This window comes from Bombina bombina, chromosome 7 (genome assembly GCF_027579735.1).
Source record: "Bombina bombina isolate aBomBom1 chromosome 7, aBomBom1.pri, whole genome shotgun sequence".
NCBI lineage: Eukaryota > Metazoa > Chordata > Amphibia > Anura > Bombinatoridae > Bombina > Bombina bombina.
The window spans coordinates 346,411,295-346,435,703 of NC_069505.1; the positions used below are offsets into that span (position 1 = coordinate 346,411,295).

Below are 24,409 nucleotides of genomic sequence, written 5' to 3' on the forward strand. Positions count from 1 at the left end.
CGAATCTTCAGCTCCCTCCACATATTTTCTATTGGAATAAGGTCTGTAGACTGGCTAGGCCACTCCAGGACCTTAATGTGCTTCTTCTTGAGCCATTCCTTTGTTGCCTTGGCCGTGTGTTTTGGATAATTTTCATACTGGAATACCCATCCACGACCCATTTTCAATGCCCTGGCTAAGGAAAGGAGGTTTTCCCCCAAGATTTGACGTTACATGCCCTCGTCCATCGTCCTTTTGATGTAGTGAAGTTGTTCTGTCCCCTTAGCAGAAAAACACCCCACGCAGCATAATGTTTCCACCTCCATGTTTGACGAGGGGATGGTGTTCTTATGATCATAGGCAGCATTCCTCCTCCTCCAAACACGGCGAGTTGAGTCAATGAAGCTTTATTTTGGTCTCATCTGACCACAACACTTTCACCCTGTTATCCTCTGAATCATTCAGATGTTTATTGGCAAGCTTCAGATGGGCCTGTACATGTGCTTTCTTGAGCAGGGGGAGCTTGCAGGCGCTGCAGGATTTCAGTTCTTCACAGCATAGTGTGTTACCAATTGTTTTCTTGGTGACTATGGTCCCAGCTGCATTGAGATCATTGACAAGATCCTCCCATGTAGTTTTGGGCTGATTCCTCACTGTTCTCATGATCATTGAAACTCCACGAGGTGAGATATTGCATGGAGCCCGAGACCGAGGGAGATTGACAGTTATTTTGTGTTTTTTCCATTTGCAAATAATCGCACCAACTGTTGTCACCGTCCCGCCAAGCTGCTTGGTAATGGTCTTGTAGCCCATTCCAGCTTTGTGTAGGTCTACAATCTTGTCCCTAACATCCTTGTACAGCTCTTTGGTCATGGCCATGGTGAAGAGTTTGGAATCTGATTGATTGCTTCTGTGGACAGGTGTATTTTATATAGGTAACAAGTTGAGATTGTCTATTTATGTAGATGCGGACAGACATGATCCGCTATAGCGAATCATGCCCGCCATACATCGATAAATGCGACAGCATACGCTGTCGGCATTTATCATTGCACCAGCAGTTCTGGTGAACTGCTGGTGCAATACCGCCCCCTGCAGATTCACGGCCAATCACAGCTTAGATATGTTTGCTGGCATTTTCTCTTTTTTGTTATTAAAAAGTATTAGATACTCATTTAATGTCAGAATTAAACTTCAGTTAGTCTAATAGAACATTCAATTTTAAACAACTTACCTGATTACTTCTATATTCAAATTCCCCTTGTTTACTTGATATCCTTCCTTGAAGAGCATACCTAGGTAAAATTGCATGCATAAAACATTCATTTTTACTTTTATGTCCCTTTAATTTAACATCAGTATTAATGTTGAATGTAGCCTGCCCACTCTTCTGCTTGGTTAACTATATTCAGTTAACTATATTCAGTTCATGATTCATATAGGGCATGCAATTTTAAACAACTTTCCAATTTACTTTTATCATCAAATTTGCTTTGTTCCCTTGGTGGTATTTTTGAAAAGCTAAACCTAGGTAGGCTCAAACTGATTTCTAAAACGTTGAAAACCGTCTGTTAACTCAGAACATTTTGAAAGTCTTTCACAGTTAGACATTACTAGTTCATGTGTGTCATATAGATAACATTGCTCTCACTCCCGTGGAGTAATTTAGGAGTCTATGAATTATCCCAGGTGGGGATAAAGAAAGCGCGCTGAAAAACAAGTACAAAACATATAAATGTGTTAACAAACAAAGTCAGTGTGTAACTCTATCGTAAACCGGCTAGTGAATATGTCCTTGAAAAAAGGAAGATTCCTGTGAGTTCGTTTCAATATTTTTTTCCTTCCTTCTGGAAAAAACGATGGTAGATATTTTTCTTCTGAGATGCAATGGTAGCGTAAATGCAGGCAGCTCCTCTTGGTCCCAGAGAGTGGGGAATATACTAGTGCAAGAAGGAGTCTGCACTGATTGGCATGTCTGTCAAAAGCACTAAGATAAGGGGCAGTCTGCAGAGGCTTAGATACAAGCTAATAACAGAGGTAAAAAATATATTTATATAACTGTGTTGGTTATGCAAAACTGGAGAATGGGTAATAAAGGGATTATCTATCTTTTTAAACAATACAAATTCTGGTGTAAGACTGTCCCTTTAATCATGACCCAACACAACAATTAAACCCTACTCTTTAATTAACCCTAGACTTGAAGCTTCAATGAAATTAAACCAAATACAGACCCACTTTCAATTCTGGCCTACCAACCTACCCCAACCCACTATCTTACACCAGTCATGCTCTATAACCACAGAACCTAGGGAGGTTACCAGCCTAAGCTCCATTAAATTATCCTCCAAGACAACTCAACTACATTGCCCCAATGCACACACCTAATACCAAAATTTACCTACTACATTACCCACACCAATGCACACCCCTCAACACCAAGCTACCCTTTGCCTACCAACACAAATCTCACAAGTGCACAAGGGACCCGCATACACCACTAGATCCTTCCTAACAGACCGAGAAATCCTTGCTACACAGAGGTCAATCTTCAGATTCTTCCAGGCACAGGACCAGGGTCCCTCATGTTCCTCTCTCTGCATCATTTTGGGCCAAATGTAGGGTTTTCTTACTATATATATATCTTATGTTTTAAGCAATACTGCAGATTTTGCAAAAGAGGAGAATGACTTTAGAATTATTATTTCAGATTATGCAGAGGATGCCATTTTAAGCAACTTTCTAATTTACTCCTATTATCAATTTTTTTGTTCTTTTGCTATCTTTATTTAAAAGCAGGAATTTAAAGCTTAGGAGCCAGCCCATTTTAGGTTCCGCACCCTGGATGGCGCTTGTTTATTGGTGGCTACATTTAGCAAACCAATAAGCAAGCATAACCCAGGTTCTCAACCAAAAATGGGTCAGCTCTTAAGCTTTACGTTGCTTCTTCTTAAATAAAGATAGCAAAAGAACAAATCAAAATTGATAATAGGAATAAATTAGAAAGTTGTTTAAAATTGCATGCTCTATCTAAATCATGAAAGAAAATATTTGGGTTTAGTATCCCTTTAAGTATTGGCAACCTCAAGAATGTGCTGGGATAAGCATAAGGCTATCCTACTAATTAGGCTTACACTTTATAGAAAATGGGGTCAGAAATTTTGGATTAAAAGGGACAGTAAAGTCATAATTTTACATTCATGATTTAGACAGAGCATACAATTTTAAACAACTTTCCAATTTGCTTCAATTATTTAATTTGCTTCTTTCTCTTGTTATCCTTTGCTGAAAGGTTTATCTAGGAAAGCTCAGGAGCAGCAAAGAACATAAGTTCTAGCTGCTGATTGGTGGCTGCCTATATATACAGATTGTTATTGGCTCACCCATGTGTTCAGTTAGAAACCAGTAGTGCATTGCTGCTCCTTCAACAAATTATACCAAGAGAATGAAGCAAATTTGACAATAGAACTACGGTAAACTGGAAAGTTGTTGAAAATTGTATGTTCTGCCTAAATCATGAAAACATTTTTGGGGGTTTTATGGTTTTTATCTGCCATCAAAATCGATATTTCTATGTGCTTAACTGTTATAGATCTGTATGTGCTAACTAACATATTACTTTACAATAATTTTAACGATTCTTAAATAAATCTTTTATAGCATATTAAAATTTGTGTTTGACCTTTTACACATCTCGATGACAAAATTTGATTTTTGGGTTATCTTCTGAGCATCTTGATGCATGACACTTTCTAAGACAGACCCTGACATTGGGCGCCATGTACTAAGAGGCGGGCGGAAAGCTTCTTAACTCGCGAAGCTGTCCGCCCGCCTCCACTACACACAGGCAGCGGATCTATTGATCCGCTTGCCCGTATGTATCATTACACACTCATCGGAGTGTGTAATGCCCTCCTCTTCAATCGCGCGACCAATCACGCGACTGAAGGGGCTGTCAATCACAGAGAGCGAGCATGATCTCTGTGATTTTGCTTCGCCACCTAAGAGGTGGCGTAGGGTGTAGGAAGCAGCAGTCTAATGACCGCTGCTTCTTACATTGCGGGAAGCAGGCTCGCATATGTGAACCTGCCCCGCAAAGGCTCCGGAGCAGCTTTCGCTGCTTCGTACATGGAGCCCATTGTGTACGTCGTGCAAAAAATAAATAAAATAAATAAGGTCTTTTAGAACCAAATTGTTACTACAGAAAGCTACAAATGGGTAATTAAACGAAAGCAGCTTATTACTACATTCTACTACTGATGTCCAAATGTAATAATTTCAATATTAACCTCTATTTTTGCAGATATTGACGAATGTGAACTTAATATACATAATTGTTCCAATGAACAATCCTGCCAAAATATACCTGGAACCTATCGTTGTAACTGCAAGATGGGATATCGTTATGATTCCTTTAGAAGAATATGTGTAGGTATGTAACAGGGAAAAAAGTAAATTGCGCTATATGAACTGACTCAGTATCCTCAGAGACTATAACTATATATATATATATATATATATATATATATATATATATATATATCTCGCTTGTCAATAAATAAATGGTCTACAATCAACTCAAAAAAATATATAGATATAAATATTAAAATTTCTAAAATCACCTAAAGGAAAAAATGCATAAAAATTGGTCAAATATAAAATATAAAATCCACAATAGCACCCTCGGTATAAATATAAATATATGTGACAGGAGATAAATAAAAAAATATAAAAAAATATATAAAAATAATAAAAAGATAAATATACAACAGTACCTTGATTTAACAACTTGATATATATGAATTGCTTGTCCTTAAACTACAAGACATATATATATGTCAGGAAAAACTCCTGTATTGCACGCTGTTTATATTTTACAGTACCTCTAGTGGTTTCTCATGACCATTCTCATTACTGTCTTTTACTAAAAGTGAAGCATCCAGTATAAGGTGATATGTCCCTTTAAGATGAATAGAAACTTGAGTCCCGTTTTGTGCAGCTCCAATCAGACAGGGTAAATCCAAACCTCAGTCGTAGGGATAATAGTACATGCAAAAAGAAGAGAGAGAGAGCGCACAAAAGATTCAAGTGTAGATTTTTATTAACAACATTAGCACACATAAATTGATGCACTTACTAGAAGTAAGATTAAAAAGGCAATCAGAGTTCAACTCTCTTTCCTCCACTTGTATAGCCGCTCCACACTGCTGCCTAGGAAAGTCAGTGTCCCCAGATGTTGATGCACGATACCGGCTTCTGTAGCAGGGCTTTCCGGATGCCTCTGCTAACTGCCTGTCTGCCAATGGGAGGGAGCGGATCAAAAATTGGAGTCTGAGCGTCGGACCTGTTTGCCGGTTCCTAACGCGTTTCCCCCAGTCAGCGGCTGGGCTTTTTCAAAGGATAAAATCAGATGTATTGTTTCTCTTGCCGCCCTCAACTTTTAAAGGGCAAGCGTCCAATTAGATTCGTGGGTGTGTTTGTCCGGCCAATTGTAATGTCCAAATAGTCCTCTGTGATATTGCACACCAATAGCCAACCAAAAGATAGAGGGAGTGTTTTTAGAACCAATGCCATACTCCCTACGTGTTTGTTTTTTAACCACATGAAAAAAGCTACAATTTCTCTGCAGTATGTGTTATAAGAAAACACTCAAAGTATATCTTATTTAAGGACAATATGTGACTAACTTGTAACGCTAAACTATAACAAATTATAAACATTTTTCATCAGAGATACCACATATTAGCGATCTAATATATTGTTACAGAGTTGAATAAATAGTGATTCTGAGTTATATTTCTCGTTGACAATCAGAACATAAATTCTATAATTAAAGAATACATCTTATATTTTCCATAGTTGCTTTATAAGTATATATACATATCTATCTCACAATGAATTGCATACCTATATTTATATCTAATCTAATATTAATTTAAATATTAATTTAAAAAAATTTTTTTTAAAAAAAAAAAAAAAAAAAAAAATTTTTAAACAAATTTTCTACGCTAAAAACATGCTATTAAAATATAATTAAAAAACAATTAAAAAACTGAAAAATTGATGAAAAATTGATTTTCTATGAGATCAATAGTATTAATAATATAAAAATCTTTACTGTAGATTTTATACAAACGCTGCTACATCTATATCTATATTAAGACCATAAGGTTGTAATGTGTTCAATTTATATATCCACTTGGTCTCCAACTTTCTCAGTTCTAAAAGACGATTAGGTTTAGTTATAGGGACTCTATCTATAACTTGAACTTTGAGAGAACTAGGATTATGTCTATGGCATTCCAAAAAATGTTTAGGGACACTGTGATTTGTCATCTTTTTTTCTATATTATATATGTGTTCATTAACTCGCCGTCTTATTTGACGTTTCGTACGGCCCACATACAGTAGGCCACACCCACATTGTAATAAGTATACAACATATATAGATTCACAGTTGCTTCTAAATGAAATGTTGAAAGTTTCAGTTAGTGAACTATTAGAATATGTAGGGGCTCTATTAACATGTTTACACATATTGCAACGGGATTTTCCACACCTCATAGTTCCCTTCCATTCACTCAACCAGGTAGTACCAATTTTTTCGATCCCTGTTTCACTAGCCTTATTCTTAATGATAGGTTTTATTTTGCTTGGAGCAAGAATATTTTTAAGGCTTTTGCCTTTCCTATAGTTAATAGTTGGTTTGTCCCCCAATGCTGGCCCTAAAACAGGATCTAATTGAAGCAGTGGCCAGTGTTTTTTGATTATTTTTTCTAAACTTTTTGAACCTTCATTGTAAGTTGTTATAAATCTCGGTGGATCTAATTTCACTGGTTCTATTAATTTGTTGTGTATATGAGACCCTATTGCATTTGGTTTATCTAATTTAATATTTATATTTCTCTCTTTTGCAATAGCTCTATTTTTTGCTGCTTGTATTAGTTTTGGTTCATAGCCTTTTTCTAAAAATTTATCTTCTAATATTTTCGCTTCTGTTTCAAAATCATTTTCATGTGTACAATTTCTTTTTATTCTTAAAAATTGACTATATGGAACATTGTCCAACCATGATTTTTTATGGGCGCTTTTGGCTTGTATATAACTATTTCGATCTGTGCTTTTTCTATAGTTTTTCACTGCTATTTTTCCTGTGTTATCTGTAAACAATACTAAATCTAAAAATTCTATTTTATCTTTTGAACATGAATTTGTAAAAGTTAAATTAAAATCATTACTATTAATATGTTTCATAAAATTATCTATTTCTGTCACATTCCCTTTCCACAGGATAATGACATCATCTATGTATCTGCCATATGATACTATATTACTTGAAAATGGATTATTATGCCAAATGTATTTATTCTCAAACGCATTTACATAGAGATTAGCATAGGATGGGGCAAATGTTGTCCCCATCGCTGTGCCTTGGGTCTGTAGATAATATTTATCTTCAAACATAAAATAGTTGTGATGTAGAATAAAATTAATACTATCGATTAAAAAAGATATATGTTTCATTGGGATTGACCATTTTAAAAGTTCTTTTTTTATCTCGTTTGTGCCATTGATATGAGGTATACACGTATAAAGGGAAGCAACGTCGCACGTTAGCCAGTACATATCCTCTTCCCATTGTTTACCCTCAAACCTTCTAATTACCTCCGTTGTGTCTTTGATATATCCTTTCATATTTTTTACTATTGGTTGAAGGTAAAAATCAACATATTTGGATAGATTATCACTAATTGATCCTATCCCGGACACAATTGGCCTACCTGGTGGATTTTTACTGTCCTTATGTATTTTGGGAAGGTGGTATATAATTGCTATATTTGGCTGAGTATTAAATATAAATTTGAACTCATTTTCATTGATATTACCCTCTATTTTAGCTTTATTTAAAATTTTATAAAGCTCTTTATTATATATTTCAGTGGGATCTTTATCTAAGGTTTGGTAGGTATCCTTGTCCCCTAGCAATTTAAAAGCTTCTTGCATATATTGTTCCCTTTTTTGAATTACAATACCCCCGCCCTTATCGGCGGGGCGTATTATTATCTCGTTATTAGACATAAGTTTTTTAAGAGATTTCCTTTCCATGATGGTCAAATTATCATTATGTTTGTTTAAAAATTGATTAGCATTTTCATTTTTAAATAGCTCTTCTATTTCGTTTAAAACTAATTTAGAGAAGGATCTCAAATGATCTCCCTGTGCACCTACTGGATTAAAAGTTGATTTACCTTTAAAGTGCGAGTGCTGAATTTCTGGTTCTTTTTCATGTAGGGATATATCTAATGTGTCAATAAGATCATTAATATGATTTTCTGTATATTCAACTGTTAGATCTTTTGAATTATGTGCTCCCGATGGTTCGCTAGGTTTTACATTTTCAATTTCCAGATCTTTCAATATATTTAAGATGCCTAAATCTGTAGCTTCCATATATGTGTTATTAACAACATTTTTGTTGATGGGATTCTTAAGATAATACCTCTTCAGGGTTAACTTTCTCACATATTTGTGGATATCTACATATATTTCAAACTTATTTGGTCCTGCTTTAGGGGCAAACTTTAAACCTTTTTGTAGAAGACTGATGTCATTAGAATCTAGATTGACCTCAGCCAGATTGAAAATATCACTTTTGGTTTTATTTATTCTAGTCTTGAGCGTCCTGTTAGCCTGTATCTTTTTTCCTCCTCTATTTCCTCTTCTTCTCTTTCTAATGATCTTTTTCTTTGTCTTATTCGTTCTATTGGTCTTTCTTGAGGTGCATGGTTGTGTCCTTGGCCTAAAAAATTTCGATTATCAATTGCTTCTTTGGGTCTTGCTCCTTTACCTTCCCAAATGGGTTCATCCTGTCTTTGAGAATGGTTAATTAAAGGTTCATACCTATTATTTGTATCCATTTGTATACGTGGACTAGCGTAATTGTTTGTTGTATAACTTGGTCTACGTCTCCATTGTGGATAGTTATCCGAATAATTTGATTTATTCTGTTGGCGTGGAGCGCCATTGTATGTGTGATATGTATTCGGTCTATTTTGATTGTTATTATTTGTATGTTTATTGTATTGTCCTGAATATGTATCTCTATTACTATATTGAGCATTATAGTGTCTTTCTGAATATATCCTAGTTTGTTGAATATGTGTTTTACTAGGTTCTTCATAGCACCTTATTGGAATGTTATTTGTATTATGATTTGGGTTAGTATTGATTGTACTCTCCGGATTTTTCATATTTACATCTTGTTTTTTATCCATTTTTTTATTATTGTATGTATATACTTTATTTTCTTTAAAATCCAGAATATCCCTCTTTAATTTTTTCTGTTTACTATATTGTAGATCCCTATCCAATTGACTCACCCTGAACTGAATACTTTTATTTCTATTAATCCACTTCTCAACATTTCTATATGGTTGAATTTTTGTGATCACCTCTTCCAATTCTAGCTTTACCTTATTGAGTCTAAATTCTCTATATTTTATTAATGTTTTAATAAATTTATTGGAACATTCTTGTGCTGCTGTTTCCCACTCTGTAACAAATTCAACCTCATCTAGCTCAAAAGCTGGTTGCTTTAATATGCGTAAACCTCTTGGTATAACCTTATGCGTTAAATAATTCTCTAAAAGAATGAGATCTTGCCAATCCCTGGCGTCCTGAAATAAAAGTTTTTCTAGATCTTTAAATAATTCTTCTGGGTCTGTTTCTACTGTATTGGGTTCTTCTATATAATGGTCCAGCAAATTTGTATTTCTTGTACGGCTATCTCTATGCGGATTATGCCCAAATTCTTTCAAAACTACATTTGCCATGACCTCTGACATAGGTTCAGACATTGGTTCAAATACTTTTTTCCCTGTTGCATTTTCTATCATCCATTTATCCTGTAATTGCTGCTCTTATGTCTGAACCAGTATTTGAACCAATGTCTGAACCTATGTCAGAGGTCATGGCAAATGTAGTTTTGAAAGAATTTGGGCATAATCCGCATAGAGATAGCCGTACAAGAAATACAAATTTGCTGGACCATTATATAGAAGAACCCAATACAGTAGAAACAGACCCAGAAGAATTATTTAAAGATCTAGAAAAACTTTTATTTCAGGATGCCAGGGATTGGCAAGATCTCATTCTTTTAGAGAATTATTTAACGCATAAGGTTATACCAAGAGGTTTACGCATATTAAAGCAACCAGCTTTTGAGCTAGATGAGGTTGAATTTGTTACAGAGTGGGAAACAGCAGCACAAGAATGTTCCAATAAATTTATTAAAACATTAATAAAATATAGAGAATTTAGACTCAATAAGGTAAAGCTAGAATTGGAAGAGGTGATCACAAAAATTCAACCATATAGAAATGTTGAGAAGTGGATTAATAGAAATAAAAGTATTCAGTTCAGGGTGAGTCAATTGGATAGGGATCTACAATATAGTAAACAGAAAAAATTAAAGAGGGATATTCTGGATTTTAAAGAAAATAAAGTATATACATACAATAATAAAAAAATGGATAAAAAACAAGATGTAAATATGAAAAATCCGGAGAGTACAATCAATACTAACCCAAATCATAATACAAATAACATTCCAATAAGGTCCTATGAAGAACCTAGTAAAACACATATTCAACAAACTAGGATATATTCAGAAAGACACTATAATGCTCAATATAGTAATAGAGATACATATTCAGGACAATACAATAAACATACAAATAATAACAATCAAAATAGACCGAATACATATCACACATACAATGGCGCTCCACGCCAACAGAATAAATCAAATTATTCGGATAACTACCCACAATGGAGACGTAGACCAAGTTATACAACAAACAATTACGCTAGTCCACGTATACAAATGGATACAAATAATAGGTATGAACCTTTAATTAACCATTCTCAAAGACAGGATGAACCCATTTGGGAAGGTAAAGGAGCAAGACCCAAAGAAGCAATTGATAATCGAAATTTTTTAGGCCAAGGACACAACCATGCACCTCAAGAAAGACCAATAGAACGAATAAGACAAAGAAAAAGATCATTAGAAAGAGAAGAAGAGGAAATAGAGGAGGAAAAAAGATACAGGCTAACAGGACGCTCAAGACTAGAATAAATAAAACCAAAAGTGATATTTTCAATCTGGCTGAGGTCAATCTAGATTCTAATGACATCAGTCTTCTACAAAAAGGTTTAAAGTTTGCCCCTAAAGCAGGACCAAATAAGTTTGAAATATATGTAGATATCCACAAATATGTGAGAAAGTTAACCCTGAAGAGGTATTATCTTAAGAATCCCATCAACAAAAATGTTGTTAATAACACATATATGGAAGCTACAGATTTAGGCATCTTAAATATATTGAAAGATCTGGAAATTGAAAATGTAAAACCTAGCGAACCATCGGGAGCACATAATTCAAAAGATCTAACAGTTGAATATACAGAAAATCATATTAATGATCTTATTGACACATTAGATATATCCCTACATGAAAAAGAACCAGAAATTCAGCACTCGCACTTTAAAGGTAAATCAACTTTTAATCCAGTAGGTGCACAGGGAGATCATTTGAGATCCTTCTCTAAATTAGTTTTAAACGAAATAGAAGAGCTATTTAAAAATGAAAATGCTAATCAATTTTTAAACAAACATAATGATAATTTGACCATCATGGAAAGGAAATCTCTTAAAAAACTTATGTCTAATAACGAGATAATAATACGCCCCGCCGATAAGGGCGGGGGTATTGTAATTCAAAAAAGGGAACAATATATGCAAGAAGCTTTTAAATTGCTAGGGGACAAGGATACCTACCAAACCTTAGATAAAGATCCCACTGAAATATATAATAAAGAGCTTTATAAAATTTTAAATAAAGCTAAAATAGAGGGTAATATCAATGAAAATGAGTTCAAATTTATATTTAATACTCAGCCAAATATAGCAATTATATACCACCTTCCCAAAATACATAAGGACAGTAAAAATCCACCAGGTAGGCCAATTGTGTCCGGGATAGGATCAATTAGTGATAATCTATCCAAATATGTTGATTTTTACCTTCAACCAATAGTAAAAAATATGAAAGGATATATCAAAGACACAACGGAGGTAATTAGAAGGTTTGAGGGTAAACAATGGGAAGAGGATATGTACTGGCTAACGTGCGACGTTGCTTCCCTTTATACGTGTATACCTCATATCAATGGCACAAACGAGATAAAAAAAGAACTTTTAAAATGGTCAATCCCAATGAAACATATATCTTTTTTAATCGATAGTATTAATTTTATTCTACATCACAACTATTTTATGTTTGAAGATAAATATTATCTACAGACCCAAGGCACAGCGATGGGGACAACATTTGCCCCATCCTATGCTAATCTCTATGTAAATGCGTTTGAGAATAAATACATTTGGCATAATAATCCATTTTCAAGTAATATAGTATCATATGGCAGATACATAGATGATGTCATTATCCTGTGGAAAGGGAATGTGACAGAAATAGATAATTTTATGAAACATATTAATAGTAATGATTTTAATTTAACTTTTACAAATTCATGTTCAAAAGATAAAATAGAATTTTTAGATTTAGTATTGTTTACAGATAACACAGGAAAAATAGCAGTGAAAAACTATAGAAAAAGCACAGATCGAAATAGTTATATACAAGCCAAAAGCGCCCATAAAAAATCATGGTTGGACAATGTTCCATATAGTCAATTTTTAAGAATAAAAAGAAATTGTACACATGAAAATGATTTTGAAACAGAAGCGAAAATATTAGAAGATAAATTTTTAGAAAAAGGCTATGAACCAAAACTAATACAAGCAGCAAAAAATAGAGCTATTGCAAAAGAGAGAAATATAAATATTAAATTAGATAAACCAAATGCAATAGGGTCTCATATACACAACAAATTAATAGAACCAGTGAAATTAGATCCACCGAGATTTATAACAACTTACAATGAAGGTTCAAAAAGTTTAGAAAAAATAATCAAAAAACACTGGCCACTGCTTCAATTAGATCCTGTTTTAGGGCCAGCATTGGGGGACAAACCAACTATTAACTATAGGAAAGGCAAAAGCCTTAAAAATATTCTTGCTCCAAGCAAAATAAAACCTATCATTAAGAATAAGGCTAGTGAAACAGGGATCGAAAAAATTGGTACTACCTGGTTGAGTGAATGGAAGGGAACTATGAGGTGTGGAAAATCCCGTTGCAATATGTGTAAACATGTTAATAGAGCCCCTACATATTCTAATAGTTCACTAACTGAAACTTTCAACATTTCATTTAGAAGCAACTGTGAATCTATATATGTTGTATACTTATTACAATGTGGGTGTGGCCTACTGTATGTGGGCCGTACGAAACGTCAAATAAGACGGCGAGTTAATGAACACATATATAATATAGAAAAAAAGATGACAAATCACAGTGTCCCTAAACATTTTTTGGAATGCCATAGACATAATCCTAGTTCTCTCAAAGTTCAAGTTATAGATAGAGTCCCTATAACTAAACCTAATCGTCTTTTAGAACTGAGAAAGTTGGAGACCAAGTGGATATATAAATTGAACACATTACAACCTTATGGTCTTAATATAGATATAGATGTAGCAGCGTTTGTATAAAATCTACAGTAAAGATTTTTATATTATTAATACTATTGATCTCATAGAAAATCAATTTTTCATCAATTTTTCAGTTTTTTAATTGTTTTTTAATTATATTTTAATAGCATGTTTTTAGCGTAGAAAATTTGTTTAAAAATTTTTTTTTTTTTTTGTAAATAAAATCTTTTTAAATTAATATTTAAATTAATATTAGATTAGATATAAATATAGGTATGCAATTCATTGTGAGATAGATATGTATATATACTTATAAAGCAACTATGGAAAATATAAGATGTATTCTTTAATTATAGAATTTATGTTCTGATTGTCAACGAGAAATATAACTCAGAATCACTATTTATTCAACTCTGTAACAATATATTAGATCGCTAATATGTGGTATCTCTGATGAAAAATGTTTATAATTTGTTATAGTTTAGCGTTACAAGTTAGTCACATATTGTCCTTAAATAAGATATACTTTGAGTGTTTTCTTATAACACATACTGCAGAGAAATTGTAGCTTTTTTCATGTGGTTAAAAAACAAACACGTAGGGAGTATGGCATTGGTTCTAAAAACACTCCCTCTATCTTTTGGTTGGCTATTGGTGTGCAATATCACAGAGGACTATTTGGACATTACAATTGGCCGGACAAACACACCCACGAATCTAATTGGACGCTTGCCCTTTAAAAGTTGAGGGCGGCAAGAGAAACAATACATCTGATTTTATCCTTTGAAAAAGCCCAGCCGCTGACTGGGGGAAACGCGTTAGGAACCGGCAAACAGGTCCGACGCTCAGACTCCAATTTTTGATCCGCTCCCTCCCATTGGCAGACAGGCAGTTAGCAGAGGCATCCGGAAAGCCCTGCTACAGAAGCCGGTATCGTGCATCAACATCTGGGGACACTGACTTTCCTAGGCAGCAGTGTGGAGCGGCTATACAAGTGGAGGAAAGAGAGTTGAACTCTGATTGCCTTTTTAATCTTACTTCTAGTAAGTGCATCAATTTATGTGTGCTAATGTTGTTAATAAAAATCTACACTTGAATCTTTTGTGCGCTCTCTCTCTCTTCTTTTTGCATGTGTAGGTATGTGACATATTAAAATAAATGTTATATGATTTTATGCATCCAACTAGCTTAATACTTTGGTGATTCAAAATATATATAGGAATATATACAGGATACCAAGAGGCAGAAGAACAATTTTGCGCTTCCATTAGAATTAAAGGGGTGTGGAAAACAAAATGAAAGTGAATGTAAATTTTTATGCTAAAGTGCCAGGTTTTTAAAAATTCAATTAAAAACAGGGGCACTTTAATTCATCAAACTTTAGATTTCACTCCTATTGTGCAAAAATACTTACCTTTTAAACTTGACAGCAGCTCCAGCTTCCTCCGGTCGTCACAAGCCATTTCTGATGTCAGAAATGATGGATGGGTCATCCTCCAATCACAACTTCCCCCCCGCGGGAATCAGTGTCTGATTCAACACCGTGATTGGAGGAAGCCGAATTCCTCCTTTTAGACCCAGGAAGAGGCTTTGCGACGGGTGGAGGAAGCTGGAGCTGCTGTCAAGATTAAAAGGTAAGTTTTTTTTTCACAACAGGAGTGAAATGTAAATTTTGATGAATTAAAGTGCCCCGGTTTTTCAAAATTTACATTCACTTTAAACTTTTATAATTTAGCTACAGCCTACAATTATTAAAACAAAACACACTTTCCAATGTAGTTCTATTATCTATTTGACCTATTTCTGTCTTGAGCACTATGGGGTAGATTTATCAGCAGCCGATGCTGCAATCTACCCCCGTAGTATTAGGTTCCCCTGAAACTGAAGTTAAGAAGCAGCAGTCTTAAGACCGCTGCTCCTTAACTCGTCCGCCACCTCATCCCGATCAGATACGATCAGCTAGCGGCCGATTGGCCACGAATGTGCAGGGGGCGGCATTGCACAAGAATTTCACGAGAAATGCTTGTGCAATGATAAATGCAGACAGCGTATGCTGTCGGCATTTATCAATGTGCGGCGGACATGATCAGCTACAGCAGATCAAGTCTGCCCGCACAATGATAAATCTGCCCCCATATGTATAACATTGTTGCAAAACAGCTGCTATATAGTGCTCAAGACACCTGCATCTCCTGAGACTCCCACAGTATGCTGTCATGAAAATGAGCTAGGTTTTAACAAAAGATACCCAAAGATAAAGGTACATTTGACAATAAAATAGAAAATAAATTGGAAAGTTGTTTAAAATTGTATTCTATATCATGTCCCTTTTAACATCTTTTGTGTAAAAATAATAATAATAAAAATAATAATAATAATAATGCTTTGTCCCCCACACCCCCTAAAGAAGCCAGAAGGCAAACTTTGTAATCTTGCTTTTCAAAATGCTACAAATTGCCAAAACCAGATATCTAATTCACAGCATTTTGAAAATGTAGGTTACAGAGTTTGCTTTTCGGCCACTTTAGGTAGCATGAGACAAACTTTTTTTTTTTAAACACAAAAGCATGAGGAGTTTAATATTCCTTTAAATGGAAAGAAAGGTGAAAATTAAACTTGCATGATTCAGACAGACCAAGTCATTTTAAGATACTTTTAAATTAACTTCTATTTTCAAATGTGCTTCGTTCTCTTGATATCCCTCATTAAAAAATAATATGCACATATCCTTCACTAGTGGAAGCTAGCTGGTGATTGTATGTTCTATCCAAATCATTAAAAGGACACTGAACCCAATTTTTTTCTTTCATGATTCAGATAGAGCATGCAATTTTAAGCAACTTTCTAATTTACTCTTATTATCATTTTTCCTTCGTTCTCTTGCTATCTTTATTTGAAAAAGAAGGCATCTAAGCTTTTTTTTGAGGTTCAGAACTCTGGATAGCACTTTTTTATTGGTGGATGAATTTATCCACCAATCAGCAAGGACAACCCAGGTTGTTCACCAAAAATGGGCCGGCATCTAAACTTAGATTCTTGCATTTCAAATAAAGATACCAAGAGAATGAAGAAAATTAGAAAGTTGCTTAAAATGTCATGCTCTATCTGAATCATGAAAGAAAAAATTTGGGTTCAGTGTCCCTTTAATGAAACTTTTGGGGTTCCTGTCCCTTTAAGTTTAGCTCCAAAATACATATACAGTATAATTAACCTCATATACCTTGTTATATCAAATTGCAAAGTGTTTAGTTGCCAAATAGAGCTAGGCTGGCTGTACATTATAAACACACTTTATACAAAATGTACAAAACAACATTAAAGGGACACTGAACCCATTTTTTTTCTTTCATGATTCAGATAGAGCATGACATTTTAAGCAACTTTCTAATTTATTCCTATTATCAATTTTTCTTTTTTCTCTTGCTATTTTTATTTTAAAAGCAAGAATGTAAATCTTAGCAGCCAGCACATTTTAGGTTCAGCACCATGGATAGCACTTGCTTATTGGAGAATTACCTTTACCCACCAATAAGCAAGCATAACCTAGGTTCTCAACCAAAAATGGTCCGGCTCCTATGCATCACATTCTTGCTTTTTAAATAATGATAGCAAGAGAACGAAGAAAAATTTATAATAGGAGTAAATTAGAAAGTTGCTTAAAATTGCATGCTCTATCTGAATTATTAAAGAAAAAAGATTTACCAGTACTACATTGTTGAATTATCAGTAAACGGTTCTATTAAAATTCATATTAGTAACAGACATATTGAAAATATATTTTCTAGATTTAAAGATCTCTATGAATTATTTCAAAAACATGACAAACCAAGTTCTTTTTTCATTCATTCATTCAGGAACCATTGCTTCTAATCTAAAAATCCAAAAGGCCTCTCTTTTCTGTATAGGGACGAGAAACCTACAATTTAGATAGAACATACAATTTTAATCAACTTTCCAATTTAAGTCTGTTCATTATTTTTATATCCTTTGTTGAAAAGTATACCTAGGTAGACTCAGGAGAAGAAATGCACTACTGGAAGTTAGCTGCTGATTGGTAGCTGCACATTTATTCTTCCGGTGATTGGCTCACGCAGTGTGTTCAGCTAGCTCCTAGTAGTGTATTGCTGCTCCTCCGACAAAGGATAGCATGAGAATTAAGCATATTTGATAATAAAAGTAAATTTGAAAGTTTTTTTTTTTTTTTTTTTAAATGCTATGCTTCATCTGGATAATGAAAGAACATTTTTGGTTTTCATGTCCCTTTAAGAGAAATCCCTGGTCACCCCCTCTTCTTCCTGTGATCTATCTAAAAATGTAATTGACCACCATGTATGTGCTGCCACTGTAAAATAATTAACCTTTTAACGTTGTTATGTTCTATTCCGTCCTAACCGCACTGGACGAAATAGAACGTCATAACCGCTTGACTGTCCAAAAGCCAATGGCGCTTCCATGATGCGATCGCGGTCTGGAGGGCGTGCCTAGCGCCATAGGGACGCCCCCCTGACCCGATTCTATCATTTAAATCTCTTGATTGTCTACATCGGAATGTTGTTTTGATGTAGACAAATTAATACTGTCATCAAAGGGTTAAAGACATATTTGTAATAGAGAATTGTTTGTTTTAAATATTAATTTAACAAATTTATGTTAAAACCAAAGTTTTCTATACCAGATGCTTAATAGTCTATTTTAAAATGGATGAATAAATGTTAGAATATTCTACTCAAACGAAAGTTTCCAGCATTTTGTGTTTTAAACAACAGAATATTTACTCTTCTGTATTGATGATCTGAGAACACCAGACTAAAATACTACTAAATGAAATGCATCTCAACATTAGGGTGCAGCTGTAAAAATCATATTTCAATATAATTTGTATATATATTTATATATGAAGAAAGAGAAGAGAGTGGAAAGAAAAGAGTGTTGGTGTGTGTGTGTATGTATATATACATATATATATATATATATATATATATATACACACATATACATACATACACACACACACACACATTTTATATATATATATTACATGTTTTAAGTTAAAATATAATATGCTGTTTCTAACATTTACTGAAATGTGCACAACAAAATTCATATTTTAAACATCATACAAAACAAATATTTGAACCATTCACACAAAAATAGTAGGAAAAAATTGTATTGTTAAGGTGCATCAAAAATCATAACAAAATTCTTCACCAAAAATCGGATGTTAACAAAAAAGTAAAATTTGTATGTAATTTACACAGGAATAAATCAAATTAAACCTGCAAAGCGTAAATCGTAATTGTTGTACACTGGATGTGCAAAAATCACACCGAAATTTGAACTTATAAATACAAAATGCAAAGCGTAATTGTTGTTTTTTCGTAAAATGGGCTGAACATGGACGTTCCATGGGCGTATATGAAAATGTCTCTTTAATCCCACCGTAATTCTATAAAGATTTTTGCACTGCAGATCTCACCGTTCTTTCTCGCCAACTAAAAGGTGGCACGCTTTTCTCAAAACAATACGAACACTTATAACCCCAAAAGAAAAACACATGCATACTAAAATATAGGCAAATGTAAGATGCTCTATGCAGAAAGCAGCATAATGTGAGTTATATTGGCTGCAGGATTTTAATTTTTAAAGTGCTCCCCCTGCTCCCTGCTAACTTCGCTCTAAGGAGCGAAGTGTCCCTATCCAGCGAGCTCCATTACTTTTAATAGGAGCCATCTCGCCACTCGCAGGGACTGCCCCTTTTTTACGATCATTGAGAGAGTCAGCGAGAAAAAGTAGGTTTGAGCTGGCAAAGATGATATCATCGAGCCCTTAGTGTTACTTACTTCACACACTATCTTGAACACTTCCTGTGAGGTCCATTAGCAATGTGTGTTACTTATCAAGCTAATTGCTTGCAGGTCTGTGACTACAGGGGGCCTCCTCTGTGTGTATTTTATCTTCTCTGTCTTTACAGAAAAAATGTCATGCTGCTCCATTACAGATTTCTGTTACTATAACAGTGTGTGCAGGCTACTGCTTTGGTTAAAGGGACAGTATACACCAATTTTCATATAACTGCATGTAATAGACACTACTATAAAGAATAAGATGCACAGATACTTAAAGTGATGGTAAACTCTCCCCTTTTTAAAATCAGATCTGGAATGTAAGCGCTATTTTAGAAGGAGTTTTATTCATCATGTGCAATGAAGATGCGCTATAACTTAGTTATTAATATAGATATGAAATTCAAATACCCCACGTTACACCACCCACTTCAAAAGTCAATTTTCCTGTCAGCTAAATGATTGAATTACTCTCCAATCAATGCTCTAGCTACAACAAAAGTCCCATATGGGGAGAGCGCTGATTGGACAACAATTCAATCTGTTAGCTCACAGAAAATTTTACTTTTGAAGTGGGCGGAGGAGCATGCAGTATTTGAATTTCATATCTATATTAAAAAGCATGTTATACTGCATCTTCATTACAGCTAATGAATTAAACTCCATCTAAAATAGCGCTTACATTCCAGATCTGATTTTAAAAAGGGGAGAGTTTACCATCACTTTAAAAACTTACTTAGAAGCTCTCAGTTTAGCTCTGTTGAAAAGGTAGCTGGAAAGCCCACTGCAAGTGGGAAATAGCAGACACTCACCCCTCTCCCTTCTTTTGCATATGAAAAGACCCTTTACACAAACAGGAGCAAGCTGGAGTAGGAATACGTCAGTATTTTCCTAAAACTTTGGGGCTTGGTTAGGAGTCTGAAAATCAAAGTTATTTAAAAATAAGCAAAACTATACATTTAAAAAAAAACAACAAAAAAACTTTATGGGCTATATAGATAGATCATCTACAAAACATTTATGCAAAGAAAAAACAAGTGTATAATGTCCCTTTAATGTCCCCTTCAATGTTACTTAAATTCAACTCAAATAATTTATTTCAATAATTCATGTAAAAGCACAGCAATAAAAATATCAAATATTTTTTAATAAAAAAAATATATATCAAATTAACATAAAATGTATGTGTATTTGCAGGGGTTAAATGGACATGAAACACCAAAAAATATAATTTCATGATTCAGATAGAGAATTCCAATTAACTTATTTTATCTAATTTGCTTCATTCTTTAGATATCCTTTGTTGAAGAAATAGCAATGCACATGGATGAGCCAATCACACAAGGCATCTATGTGCAGCCACCAATCAGCAGCTACTGCCCATATTTAGATATGTTTTTAATCAAAGGATATTAAGAATATGAAGCAAAATAGATAATAAAAGTAAAATGAAGAAAAGTTGCTTAAAATTGCATGCTCTTTCTGAATCATAAAAGAAAAAAATTGGGTTTCATGTCCATTTAAATATATAGAGGCTTATTTATTATGGTGCGAGCGGACATGATCCGATATTGTGAACTGCTGGTGCAATGCCGTCCCCTGCAGATTAGCGACCAATCGGCTACTAGCAGGGGGTGTCAATAAACCCGATCGTGCCCGCCTTACCCATATCTCCCATTGGGGTTCTGTGGATAATCCTCAGAGTTGGAAAAAAGTCGAACAGTTTTCTCTCCCACTCGGAATCACTCTAGGTGATATGCCCTGGATTCCGGATTATCAAGTTAACCGCCTAATTATCCAAAATTCTATCATTAGGCAAAATCTAGACATTTGGAAATCCATCAGACACTACACTGAGATAGCCCCCCACCCATCCCCAATTCACTCTGTCACCGGCTTACTGCGTGGTCTCCCGAATTCTCATGTCGCACAGTGGAGGAAGTGGGATCTCTCTCATGTGTCCGACCTATATCAACAGAATACATTACAATTAGCTGACACACTGCCGGAGGGGCGGGGCCTCCTGCCACCTTGGTTCCAATTTGAACGTCTTAGACTGCATAAGTTCCTCACTAGCTTGGTCTTCCCAACCTCAGATCTTAGACAACAATCTGTTTGGGAGGGGAGGTGGCAGTCGGGCTTGACTCAGGTTAGACCCCTTTCTGCCCACTATAGTTTAATCATGAAGGATGTAGTTACTGGAGATGTCTGGCAGTTGAAGGCCTGGGCACAAGACCTAAAAAGTAAAATCTCTGACAAGACCTGGACACATGCCTTCTCACTAACTAAGAATACACTACACTGTGCTAACTCAGTAGAACTATATGTTAAAATCTCACTTAGATGGCACTACACTCCCCTAAGACTAACACAAATGTCCTTATCTCACTCGCCTTTGTGCTGGAGAAACTGCGGACAGGTGGGAAACGACTTACATATCTGGTGGTCATGCCCAGAACTGGAGGGCCTGTGGGAGGAGGTGTTTCAGCTGTGTAGATCTGCTGGGATCTTACTCCCGAAAGAACCTAAAGTCACTCTCCTTCATATTTTTCCTATGAAAATGCCTAAAACTCTGAAACAATTAGCCATTTTCATATTTGCGGCAGCCAAAATCTCGATTGCTAGACGTTGGAGACAACCAGACCCTCCCCCCCCTGACTACTATTAAAAAAACCTTAGAGATATTTGCCTCTATGGAACGAGGATTCTTCCGACACCTGAACAAATTAGACTCCTACTGGATGATTTGGGACCTCTGGTTCCACAGACAAGAGCCCACAATGAGTCAGTAATATCCCCACATAGACCTAGTTGCAGGGAACCACCTTCCCCGGATCTGCACCGCTGACCCACTTGGTAGGAAGGCCTTACTCCTCCACCCCTCTCTTCTTCTCTCCCTCCCTCTCCCCTAACTCCTTCTCCTCTGTACTCTCTCTCTCCACCTGTTCTGATTGCAACTAAGAGACCGAAGCTATCGCAGTCGGACACAGTGTGATCCATACTAGGTAGCTCCTACTTATCTGCTTGACACTAACTCTCCTTATGGATCCTGGTCGAGGCAGGTAGTTTTTGACAAGGGATGAACTCATGGGATAGGAGCTCCCCCATATCCAGTTGTATGATGATCTCTACCCTATAGGTGGTCCACTGCCTACCCAGATCAGGAAGTTCCTGAAAAGATTGCAAACAAATCTATTAGATATTGACGCACAGCACAGTGTTATTATAGCTGTACTGCATCCACCTTAGCACAGCATAGATGTAAAATGAGGTAACTGGGGTTCATAGAATGTTTCTATTGTTTGTGTTTTAAGAGAATCAATTGACGGTTTATGTTGATCATTTTTTTCTTCTTTTTTTTTTTTTCATACCATGCACATGTAATTGAGTTGCCTACTGTCCCCCCTGTAACCAAATGGTACGACCTTGTATTTCTATGCATGTATGCACAACATTGTTACCTAAATAAAATAAAAAAATAAAATATATGTATATCATGCATATAAAAGAGCACTATGTAATATTAAAAAAAAAAAGTTATTTGCATGAAAAAATGTTAAGAACCCTTTTAATTTTAAAGCTAACAGAAATGAACAAAATATGTTTTTTTCCTGTACAGGAACATTAGTTGTACAACACAAGCAAATAAACTGTAATACTTAATTTACAAGCAACAACCCCTTTAACCCCTTCCTGCCCGGACAAAGTTCTGATGTAAACAAATAAGTAAAAATTTAAATGATTTCAACAAGGGGATTGTGTCGGGGGGGGATTGCCTATGACGCTAGGCACACCCTCCAGCCCACAATCCCATTCAAGAAGCGCCTATGGCTTCAGTACAGCTAAACGGCTAGGATATTCTACGTCGTCCTAAATGCGCTAAAGCCCATTGCAGGTAGGATGGCATAGAATGTCCAAGGGGCGGGAAGAGGTTAAAGAGGTCAAAATAAGCAAACAGGAAATTACTTTTTTTATGATTTCAGATATAAATGAATGTTGGGCTTACCCAGGCCGTCTGTGTCATCACACATGTGAGAATACGGTAGGATCCTATAAGTGCACCTGTCTTCCTGGATTTCAGCTATCACAAGATGGAAAGCAATGTGAAGGTAAAGTAGACTTTATTTATACCGCACCAATACGCTGGGGCTGCATATCTAAATATATGGGGAAGAGGGTGACGATCACCACATATTCTATTGACTTTTACACACTTATTTTAAATTCCATTTACCTCTCTCTGTGCTGTGTAAAAAGCACTGTATATGTAAAATAAAAGACCATTTCAGGACAGGTAGCACCATGAGGTTTGAGCATGCTGCAGTAATGAATGGGATCACCCTAGGACAGGGGTCAGCAACCTTGGGCCTTTAGATGTTTTGGAAGTACATTTCCCATGATGCTGAGACACTCTTTAGGCTGTCTGGGCACCATGGGAAATGTAGTTTCAAAACATCTAGGGGCCCAAGGTTGCTGACCTCTGCCCTAGAACACTGGTTTTCATACCTGTACTCAGGCCTCCCTAACAGGCCAAATTTTCAGGATTACCTTGGATGAGAGCAGGTAAAATAAGCATGTTTACTAATCTTCTGATTATTTCACCTGTGCTCCAGTTCAGATATCCAGAAAATCTGGCCTGGAGGACAGGTATGAGAACCAGGGCCCTAGAACCACCACTAGCAGGGATACCATGAACATCTCATTAAAGGGACACTGAACCCAAATTTTTTCTTTCGTGATTTAGATAGAGCATGACATTTTAAGCAACTTTCTCATTTACTCCTATTATCAAATTTTCCTAATTCTCTTGGCATCTTTATTTGAAATGCAAGAATGTAAGTTTATATGCCGGACCATTTTTGGTGAACAACCTGGGTTGATCTTGCTGATTGGCAAATAAATTCAATAAAAAAAGTGCTGTCCAGAGTTCTGAACTAATAAAAAAGCTTAGATGCCTTCTTTTTCAAATA

The 24,409-nt window shown here is 35.3% G+C and overlaps 1 protein-coding gene across 1 annotated transcript in view; it reads left to right on the forward strand.

The window, feature by feature from the left end:
• LOC128666417 (fibulin-2) overlaps window positions 1-24,409 on the forward strand; it is a 282,635-nt gene that overhangs the window by 222,515 nt on the left and 35,711 nt on the right. Inside the window, exons 8-9 of the mRNA XM_053721016.1 lie at window positions 4,283-4,411; window positions 23,423-23,548. Of these exons, the coding sequence (XP_053576991.1) occupies window positions 4,283-4,411; window positions 23,423-23,548 (255 nt within the window). The remainder of the gene's footprint in view (window positions 1-4,282; window positions 4,412-23,422; window positions 23,549-24,409) is intronic.